At 42.3% G+C, this 11,086-nt stretch overlaps 2 protein-coding genes across 5 annotated transcripts in view; one reads left to right on the plus strand and one right to left on the minus strand.

Annotated features, from left to right (window-relative positions):
- Positions 1-8,938, minus strand: part of eefsec (eukaryotic elongation factor, selenocysteine-tRNA-specific) — an 85,874-nt gene extending 76,936 nt beyond the window's left edge. For 3 of the 4 annotated variants that reach the window (XM_046075499.1, XM_046075500.1, XM_046075501.1), the window contains exons 1-6: positions 8,156-8,717; positions 6,111-6,318; positions 5,737-5,833; positions 4,556-4,720; positions 1,929-2,573; positions 300-456 (exon numbers count right to left, since the gene is read on the minus strand). In XM_046075499.1, the coding sequence (XP_045931455.1) occupies positions 300-456; positions 1,929-2,573; positions 4,556-4,720; positions 5,737-5,833; positions 6,111-6,318; positions 8,156-8,459 (1,576 nt within the window). In that variant the 5' untranslated portion in view covers positions 8,460-8,717. Of the gene's footprint in view, positions 1-299; positions 457-1,928; positions 2,574-4,555; positions 4,721-5,736; positions 5,834-6,110; positions 6,319-8,155; positions 8,718-8,783 lie in introns of those variants that run through there. The other variant, XM_046075498.1, reaches the window with a different exon arrangement.
- A 141-nt stretch (positions 8,939-9,079) lies between these two features.
- The window catches only part of ruvbl1 (RuvB-like AAA ATPase 1), a 10,237-nt gene continuing 8,230 nt past the window's right edge, over positions 9,080-11,086 (plus strand). The window contains exon 1 of the mRNA XM_046075502.1: positions 9,080-9,382. Within this exon, the coding sequence (XP_045931458.1) occupies positions 9,242-9,382 (141 nt within the window). The 5' untranslated portion in view covers positions 9,080-9,241. The remainder of the gene's footprint in view (positions 9,383-11,086) is intronic.

Genomic DNA, 11,086 nt, shown 5'->3' on the forward strand with positions numbered 1-11,086 from the left:
CAGAGGAATCCTGGGAATGTGGCTCAGGATGTCAGGCCTACCACTCTTACCGCATCCTGAAAACTGTCTGCAGAGCCCCAAAATCCGAGGAAAGATGGAGAAAGTGCTCTGGGTGTGTGTACTGATGAAGGAGGAGATGTGTCTACAGCGTCCAACATCAAACTAAGCAACACTATCAAAGGCCACAATGACTTTGATATGTGTGCCTCCATTAAGCAGCGTCAGTGGTCTGAGTACTGGTTGGCAGAGGTGATAATCTCTAAAAGAGATAACAACGCCTCACTTCAGGTAATCCTTACCTTGTATCCGAATCTTGAACTTCCCGCTCTGTCCGAACCCACCCTCGATAACGCCAGTCTCGCCTGTCGACAGTGTGACCTTCAACCCCACAAAGAGCTGAAGGTTGGTCTCCTTCTTGAACAGGCTGCGGCCAATCACAGTATAATCGTCAGTCACCTGAGCACGAGAGATTGAGAAAGAGCCTTTTGAGCTGCAGCACTTGTGACAGACATGAAAGCACTACAAGTGACAAACGTGATCAGAAACACTTGTTTAATGGTGTGCAAGCATGCGGTGTTATTATGACTGGGAACATTTTAGTTTGCTCTCCTGTTTTCTTCCTCTGATGTTTAAATCCTGTAGGTCGCCGTGATTTAACTGTGTCGTCATGGCACGGAGAGGAGCTGATCTTTGGCCCTCATCAACTGCACCACTCGCCGTCAGCCACATTCTTCGAGGCTCGCCGCCTGACTGTCTCGCACTCTCTCTTTCATCCTCCTGCACATTTTATGCTATATTTGTTTGTATTTCTTTCTTATCATCCATCACTAAGTCACTCTAACCCGCCACTAATCTGATAACAGGAGGGCACCGCTCTGTCTCCAACTCACCCCCCACCGCCAGCTCTTCCTCTCTCTTCTGCCTAACCCTTATTCATTCTTGAACATTTGACCCTGACGTCCCTCAAGCGTGACTGATGCGCTGATAAAAAAAAATGTAAAAAAGACAAATACATTTGCTGTACATGTCTGACAGAATGTATGAATTGTGACTGGACGAGGTCGTCATATCTCAACAATGCGAGTAATGTGTTCTTCTACAGAAAAGGAATTCTCAAGTCTTGAAACATAACTGCCTCTTTCTGGGAGAACGGCAATTGTAAAAACACATGACCATGGTCTGACCTCTCGCAAGTGCTGTTCTACTCATGAGTCAGTGACTGAAACTGTCAACGGCCTGAGGTGCGAACAGCAGGAAACTAGTTCATACACTTGACCCCTGACCTGAGCGTGACCCTGCACATGGCTGCACACAGACAGACAGTATAACTGTACAGCGCAGAATGTCAAGAGCTAGAACATCTTCAGTTCGCCCACAGATGAAAATACAAACTGTGAGAAGTCGGTGTTGACTTTTTGAAAAATTGTTGTTGATTGGTATGAACTGGAGAGAGAGACGGCATGTGTGTGAGAGAGAGAGAGTGTGTGTGAGAGAGATATGCTGAGCCAGAGAGTAGTGAGGAAGTCGTGTAGGTATTCCTGTGCCACTCAGGTGTGTCCAAACAGTCCCCGCATCTGACAGCTAGACAGGCCTTGTGGCGTCAGGCGGCCACCCACGCACATCTCTGTGTCACAGCACATGCCAAGGCATGCGTACCCACCCATGTCTCAAACACTGCTCACCAGGGCTGTGTATGCATGCTTGTTTGTGTGTCCGTGTCTGTTTGTGAATATACAATAGGGGCTCTGTCTGGGAGCCACGCTCGAGCGCCACCAGCAATGAGAAACATCCAAGAAGAACCGGAGGCAGGAGAGAAGAGTACAAGGTGATAGAGAGGGCAGATGGGAAAGGACAACTCTCAAGGGTAAGCAGAGCGGATGACAGTCAGAGGAAGACCGTTTTAAATAAACTGCTGAGCGTCCACTCACCCTTTCCACCTGTCCCTCCTTCTGTTTCGTCTTGTAGATGCACAGACGTGGCAGGTCAGTCTCAGCATAGTCTTTACCTTCAAACCCTTGTAGCAGACAGCCTTGGAAGGCCAACCGGCATGCATTGGCATGGATGTCTGTATCCAGCTTGGAACCAATCACCAGGCAGAGTAAGGGACATGTGACTGGCCGCTCAAACTCCAACAAGGCCCATTGCTCTGGGTCAGGGCCTGATCCCGCCTCTCCCTGACCGGTGACATATTCGTCCTGGTAGAAGTACTCCCTGTCGAAGGTGAAGGGTGTTTTCAGTGAGCAGGGCTGCGATGGAGGTGGCTTAGTGTCTGACAGGGGCTGTGAGGCACCCACAGGGGGCAGGCCAAAAAAGGTAACCCTCGCCATGACTGTCTCATGACCCACGGTGATGTGGAACTTGGCACGGGTGGCAAGAGAGCCCTTGAAGTAGCCTATCTTCCTCACAGAGATGACAGCTGCATAGAGGGTGCGCAGGGACCCTGGGGTGCACACCACTCCCCGCTCCAACAGCTTAGGGTCGAACTGCGTCACACACACACCCACACGATCCCCCTGCATGGCCTTGGACACTGGCTTCCGAAACATCTGCACCGACTTTATCTTCTTGGTCACCTGATACAATAAAGAACACAAATTTATAACATCAGTTATACCCAATTAATTTAAAAAATAAAATAATTTAACATCAGTAGAACAGATTAGTCGAACGGAGTAGTACATAAACCCACAGTATGTTAAATTATTGGTGCTAAAACAACAAAGCTGACAATGATTCAACAAGCATGTGTAAATGGGTATTTTTTTATTTTTTTGCATTTTCAAATACTTCCTCAAGTCCAACTTTTATTTAAGATTCAAAACCTAAAAACTAAACACAGAATGCAGCATGAGATTAAATACAGAAAACACACACATCAGTTATTATCTTCACACTACAGGCATGTTTTGTAAATTTTTAAAGGAAAAGGCCCTATAGTGGTCTTAGGTTTTTAATGTCAATAAAATATGCACATATCTAAATAACAAGATCAATAATTATTCACAATTAGCAGATTAATCTTTTTTTTTCTTTAAAAGATAATCATCTATGTTGATGATTATTATATTTAATTTGATAATTGCCATTAATGGGAAAAGCAATATTGTATATATCTCAGGGCTCGCCAACGTAACGTCGGGACAGTTGAACTAGCAACTAAAAACCGGTAAAAACATTAGTATTTAAAAAAAAAAAAATTTAACTCAACATCCTGCAGTTGTTTTGCAGCTCTTGGCGCGCACCGATGTCCAATCCAGAGTTGTAGTTACGTGAGGTTGTCAAATGTTATTTCTCTAATCTTAATCATGCGGCAACCTCTGGGTCAAAAGTGAAACCATGCAGACGGAATTTAAAGCTGCATTCTCTCCAACGGCCAGCAGGGGGCGAGTCCCATTAGAAATAATGGTAAAATGTTCAGAATCAGAAGGAGCTTTATTGCCAATTAGTGTTTTACACATACAAGGAATTTGCTGTGGTGATAAGGTGCTACACGTAGACAAACATACAGTCAACATAAATAAATAAATGTTGCTACTTCTCAGCTGATTTATTACCACAGTTAACACTTTTAAATGAGTTTATAGTCTCAGTCGCTAATTTCAAGTCTTCTTCAACACAACATGCTGTTTATTTAGTATGTTATGGTCCTATTTAGGGGAAAATAGACGATAATACAGCATATACTTTTGGACGATTACCTTGTGATTGACAGGTCGCTACCATGGCAACCTGTTCATCAGGATAGGGAGGATTGGTGTCTGCTGCTCTGTGTACATTTTTCCATAAATGGCTGTCAGCAGGAAAGCATGTCATGTTTGAGTCTGTTAGTATGTTTTGTTTTAAAAGTAAATTGTTTTGTTAACCTTTTCATTTTTTATAATTTTAACTGTGATTACATTTTTGTTTAGTTTTTTTATAGCCAGGATGTATTTAATAAACGATTAAACACTTTTGGAAGGAGGGACAGTAAAAATTGTCTTCGGACCAGTAAGTTTCAAACCCAATGGCCTGGTGGGGCCAGTTGCAAAAAAGTTTAACATTGATCCCGAAGACACACACACCGAAGAGCATTGTATGTGTTGTATGCGTCCATCTACCCATCTGTGATTGTGGGATCTAGCATACCAAAATGTTTCTGTGGAGGGTTTTTGTTGTCTATTGCCATACACTGACCAAATCAACAGAAGTGGCCCAGATCAACACTCCATAATAAAAGACATTCGTTGAAGTTCATTTAGCCATTTGCTGCCACCAAGAGGAGAACATGAAAACTGCAGACAAAACTGCTGAGCCTGGCTGAAAGTGCGCATCTGGTCTGAATTACCCAACTGCTGTGCTGCCAGTCCACCGCCCCAGTCGCCTTATCCTTCCCTCACATTAAACTGACACATCCTCTGAACCCGCTCGGCCATCCCACCCTCTGTCTACCCACTTCCAGTTAACTTCTCAACTTCCGAAACTCTGTGGTCTCAGTGAAAGAATTTCCAGCACTATGGTATGTTGCTTGCTTGTAAATGTCAGAGTTTGGAATTCATGCCCACTTTTTAGAGCGTACCTTTAGTGCTGGGATTTCCACAGTGTCATTGATGGCCAACGACCCCTGCAGTATGGTTCCAGTCATGACTGTTCCCTGACCACGGATGGAGAAGCAATGGTCCACAGCCATCAGGAGGTCACCTTTAGGGTCTCTCTGAGGGAGGTACACCTGTTTCTTCAAAAGCTGAGACAGACAAATGAGAGGGCAAAGACACCTTTATTTAAAAATAAAAGATAACTGCTGTCATAATATTGCAAGGTCATATACACAAATTTGAAATCAGATAAAAGAGAGGGACAGGTTCTAAGTAGATCCATATTCAGCTAGTGCTAAGGCTTAAACACTGGATGCTTGTGTTATAAGTGCTGATCGGACCCTGACGTATGCCTTATTCTGCGGTTTTTCACACTCCATACTGTGTCAGGTACCACCACAACTCTATTTATATGCTCATTATTTTCTCAGTTTGTTGTATTTGACAGAGCTCGACAAGACTACAGCCTGAAAAATCAACCAGGCCAATATTAGCTCATTGCAGACCTACTGGTAGCGGTGTATATGTCGGCTAATAACTAAGAAATTGCAGTACAGAAATTCCAAAGATATTTTGGAGGTAATTTCAGAAGCATCCACTTTGCTTCCATGGCATAGTTTGTCCATCAGAGAGCAGTGACAAATTTATTTTTCAACTGAGTCCATATCTTTAATACAATTTTTAAAAATAATAATAATAATTTTAAGCTATCCATAACATCCGAAGGCCTCAAAATACAATATCGGTCAGGCCAAAGAGAACAGTTGACAACAGTGATTTAAATTTGTTTGAATCTTTTAAACAAATGCTTCTCCTTGATTATTTGAATCATTGCCTGCCATGAGATAAATCAATTTGAATGTCTGTAGCACATCTAATAAGTCATGTAAACAATTAACACCAAGTTCCTTTTTTGTTTGCCAGTAAGCAGTGTCAATTTTTAAGTACAAAACATACTGTGCTAAGCATATACTTTGACTGAACAAACAAAGGATTCCATTGTAAGTTTCAATTGTACGGTAAGTAAACACAGCAGAGGATTCGCTTTACTACCACTTTAACTATGTCAACTGAGTAACGGCACTTGTTCATAAGTGAGATCTTATGCGTTTTTTTGAGCTAAATTAGTAACAATGGAGTGAACAAGTGTGTTTCCGGACTTTACCTCGATTAAGTCTGGCACTCCATGTGGTTCCTCTGTGTTAGGAGCCTCCGGGCCCCCAGGCTTCGCTGCCACAGCAATCACTGGACATTCCTTAAAGCTGGCCAACAGAAAAACAGTCATCTTACTTCATGCTTTGATGTTAAAAGAGATGATTAAAGCTATTTCAAATAAAAAACAAGTGGGCCTGACAGACAGACCTCTGGAATGCAGAGATGGAGACAGAATATGTAATGAGCGAGGAAGTTTGACAAGAGATTCAACACTGGGCCACTGGGAGAACACTGTATGCCCTAACCCACTTAGCTGTCTGGGCCCACATTTCACAACCACCGCCTCTACACATATCCTGATTAATTATTTTAACTGGATTAAACCTTGTGCTCTCCAGTGTTTTATGCAGTCTCTTGGTCATTTTCTCAATGGCACTCTGTCTCTTGTTGGGTGGCAGCAGGTCAGTTTTGTTCAGGACGACGACCATGCGGGGGCAGGTTAGCTCTCCTATCAGCAGACACTCTGCAGTCTGAGTCTGCACCCCTTTCACCACATCCACCACCAGCATCATCAGGTCAATGATCTGGGCACCTAGAGAAGGAAGAAAATAGAAACAATAATCAGATATTACAGACATGGGAGAAAAGCAGTAAGCTGAAGCAAAAGTAGTTTGCTGTTTGAGACATTCCAGCTTTCCTGTTGTGCATCTATAAAAAGATGTAAAAACTATGACTATGAAGCCGACAACAGCAATACAAACAGGAACGGACACATATACCCAAAAATAGCAGTAGAACAAGAAGGGAAATTAGGGGAGGGGTGCACAAAGGCAAAGAGAGAGTAAAAGGCTAGAGGGTTGAAACTAGAGCTGCAGCTCACTTGGTTGTCTTTCCTTTCCCTCTTTTATTCCAGAATTTGGCAGTCTCTCTTTCCTGTGTTCCCCTCTTTTCTCTCCTTCTACTTGGCTCCCTCTCTTTCCTGTGCTCTACCCACTTGGGACGGGAGGGGAAGTTTAATACATACCCCGATTCCCATACTTTCCTTCCTCCCTAATCTACAGCATGTGCCACCCCACTGGCTCATAGGTTTCATTTAGTATGTATCTTACACGACACAACAGTACAACAGTATCCAGTGTTTGAGTGCCTCTAAACTGCTTTATTTCCAGGACCATTACTTTTAGGTCTGCTTGTGTCACACTCTTCTAAGCTTATAAAAAAAAAATAAAGTGCAATTTCGGTTGACAAACGATAAGGACTAAAAAAGAAAGCAGGTAATAAAGCCAGTGTCCCTCTGAGCGAGTGTCCTCATTATGTGCTCCGAAGAGACTGTAGTTATTTCTCCTCATACCCCCAACCAACCAAGTCAACAAAACATGATGAACCCTGCAGAGAAAATACGCCCTCTGCTGGAGAGGTCAAATAATGGTGAAGATGTAGGGTAAGCAACATCCCGCTGTGTAGAACAGAGAGTAGGACATATATAGTGTATCATTTCATGTTCTGTTGTGATGTGTTATTTAAACAGTGGTACTAATATCCCAATACATTCTCTTTTGATACAGTTATTGGTATATACAGTGACTCCAAGTAGTATCAGTGTTTGTGTTAATTGTGGGCATTGCATAGCAATTTCCAATTTTTATATTCATTTATTGTTGTGGGATTTTTTGTTAAATTTATTTTGCACTGAATGAAAAAGACTGAAGCTATATAATGTTAATATATAGTTTTATGCTGTCTACTTCAAGCACTTCAATATTGAACAGCATGAACATAGACTTTTTCTTTGTGCCTTCAGATTAAGAATCAGAGGCTCAACTGACTTTGTAAGCTGTTTTCCAGTTTATGGCTGGTTTATATTTGGATGATGGTGTACCTTTTATTAGTAACACCACTGCTCTCTCTGCTATAAGGAGTAAGAATGCATTTTAAGAGTTTTTATCTTCGGTTGTAAGTACACTCAGTTGGCAGATTGTTAGCTACACCTGTCTCAAATTCAACAGCCCTGCAGTAAATCCTACCTTTATCTAGGATATAATGTTCAGAACAGTGAGAGGTGTTTCTACTATTTAGTCAACCCTCATTGATGTAAATGGGGTGGACACCTCTCAGTATAACGCAATACAATTCAACACTCAAACTACAGCCTCCAAAATGACCACAAATGTGAATCCACAGCTTTCTAAAAACAGTTCTGAAATTAACATTATAACCTTCATAAAGGTCAAATATATTTCCGGGTTGTTTTGTTGGACTGCATGCGTGTACCTGGAAACAAGGTGCAGTTAGTGAGTTATATTTTCTGTCGACTCAGCTTGTGTAGTGGTCTACGTATCCTGACTGTAACCTCTATATATTTACCTTCCATGTACTGACATCGGAGTGAGATCTAGCACCAAAACGTCCAGAGAATTTAGAGAGCTCACCCCCAATGATAGTCCGAATAAGAGAGGCGTGTCCCGGACAGTCCACCAGGGTGAACTGCAGGCTGTCATACTGCTGCTGGCCTCCGCTGTCCCGCAGGTGATCGGGAAGATCCACCGTGAAGGAGGAGAAGCCGAGGTCCAGCGTGATGCCTCTCTCCCGGGACTGCGGGTTCTTGTCGAAGGCAGCCGTGGAGGCGGTGCTGCTCAGCGCCCTGGCAAGCGACGTCTTCCCGCTGTCGACATGTCCGAGCACCCCGACGTTGAAATTTAGCGTTTTTGTGTGACTGTCAGCAGACTCTGACATTTTGACCCCAGTCTGATGTAATGTTATTGGTATTTGTGCTTTTCCTTACTGTGAGCTGGACCTTGAACTCCAAAGGAAACATCAAACAGCGTTATGAACTTTCAGCAATCTTTTCGCTCGCTGGCACACCAGAAACCCATTCAACCACAAGCTGCTTTAATTAGTTTGGGGCTTAAAAATCATATATAATTAAAAACTAAAACTTTAACGTTACTTCAGCGTGTAAACAGCTTCCTTAGTGTCACTGCACCCCATCCTCATGACAACATGCTAAAGCGGAACGTTTGTTTTCTTTTTTTAGCTAACAAAAGGAAAATCACCTACCCGACTGGCTCTTTCATTAAAACATAACCGGTAACCCATGAGGCAATTAAAGCCCTCTATTGTTTTAGTTCTGCATTAATTTCAAACTCTTATTCACATTTTACAAGTTTCTATCAGTTTCTACTACGACAAAGTAACTGAAACACAAACGGAAATGACGACTGTCATAGACTGGGCTTTGGTTGATGGAAATGATTGACAGTGACTTTAGCCAATGAACGTGTCGTATCATTCGACAAGTTCCAATTGTTTTTCTAGATAGTCCAAATGGGCGGTACTTCAGGGTATCACTTCCGCTGATTTTCCCTAGTAACCCACATGGAAACCGATTTCCCTGTGTTTTGAGTTTCGGCGCCGTTTGCGGCGGTGAAAAATAATCTGAGGCACAGGAGACATTTTCTTTACCGTAAACCTGCTTTGCAGTTTTTACATCTGATATCTGTGAAGTATAAGTAACTATGAAGATCGAGGAGGTAAAAAGCACCACGAAAACTCAGCGGATCGCCACTCACAGTCACGTCAAAGGACTCGGGCTAGACGAGGCCGGGAATGCTAAACAGTCAGCATGCGGTCTGGTGGGCCAGGAGGCTGCCAGGGAGGTAATGTTTATGTTTCACTAACGTTAACCCTTCGTTATTCTTGTATTGTTTGGAGCAATAACTTCAAGCTGATGGTTTCTTGCAAGGATAATTTCACTCCTTGCAGGCGGTAAGGTGCACCAAAAAGCTAACTGAATCCCGTTAGCTGTGTGGTGTCGCTGTTTCATACTCAGGTCAGAGGTGAGCTAAACGGAAAGTCCACCCAAAATATAGGTCACATTCATTTATATTCTTATGGGTTTTTTTTCAATATACTATACCCAGTTGATTCGTAACATTTTAGACGAGAGGGTAAATCTGTTGATGAATATAGAAACAAATCGATCTGCTTTATAGACAAACACCAACTGTGATTTTATTGAAATATGATATTTTCTCAGTGAAGTGGAGGACTTGCATGCATATCAAATGAATCAAGATTTAATCTCAAACGGTGTCCACAGTCTGTCACCAATCCAGTGAAAAAGACCAGCTTTAAAATTGTCAACAGATACAGACATCAAGTGGCCGGTTTCTCAAATCTATTTTAGACTGGTCTATAAGTGTTAACGTTAGACTAGTTTAAAATTTGCTCACAGACTAGTGTAATGCAAGTCAGACTGTTTCACAAAAATAGATTGACTAAGTTTAGACCAAAAAAATTAGACACCTTACCCCCAGGCTAACTTGGCTCTAAGATGCTATGTTACCTTGGTAACCATCAGTAGCGATCAGTTACATTACAAACAGCCAAAAAAGGGGAAAATGGCTCATGATTTGTGGTTTGCTACTGATATTATGGAGAGAGCTATGAGAAGGGAAAGAGTTTTTAGGGAAGGCAGTAACCTACTAGAAAAAAACAACAATGAGGACTTCAGCGGTCGGTTTTGTTTACCCAAGGAAGCTATCCTGAGTCTGACACATGAATTAACTGAAGTACTTAGCCCTGCCTCCTCCCGTTTTAGGATATTTCCTCTTAAATATTTATTTTTTGCCATCTTGTATCATGTTTTGGATCTTTTCTGTATATCCCTTTTAAAGAAACCTGGTTTAGATCCCTCCCTCCCATAAAATTTTAGACCAATTTCAAAACTGCCTTTTATTGCAAAGATTCTAGAAATAATTGTGTCCAAACAGCTGCTCACTGTACTGGAAAATAACAAAATATTTGAAAAGTTTCAATCTGGTTTCAGGAAGTACCACAGCACTGAGACTGCCCTGCTTAAAGTCACCAGTGACCTTTTAATGTCTGCTGATGAAGGCTTGTGCTCTGTCCTGGTACTCCAGGACCTTAGCGCTGCTTTTGACACCATTGATCACAACATCATGTTAGACAGACTGAGGCACTGGGTGGGGATCTCTGGTACAGCCCTAGAATGGTTTTCATCCTACCTGTCAAATAGGAAGTTTTGCGTGTCTGTAAACAACTATGTCTCTTTGTTCTGTCCAGTTAAATATGGTGTGCCTCAGGGGTCGGTCTTAGGACCCATTTTGTTTTCCTTGTATCTGCTTCCCCTTGGACATATTATCCATAGACATGGCATTTCTTTTCATATTTATGCTGATGACAAACAAATATACTTGCCCTTCAGATCCACAGACCCTGGAATGCTGAGTTCACTTAACAACTGCCTTTGTGAAGTTAAAAAATGGATGTCAAATAATTTCCTCCAACTGAATTCAGACAAAATAGAAATCCTGGTCATTGGGTCCCAGCAGATGGCA

Source organism: Micropterus dolomieu, linkage group LG18 (genome assembly GCF_021292245.1).
Source record: "Micropterus dolomieu isolate WLL.071019.BEF.003 ecotype Adirondacks linkage group LG18, ASM2129224v1, whole genome shotgun sequence".
In the NCBI taxonomy this organism is placed as follows: Eukaryota; Metazoa; Chordata; class Actinopteri; order Centrarchiformes; family Centrarchidae; genus Micropterus; species Micropterus dolomieu.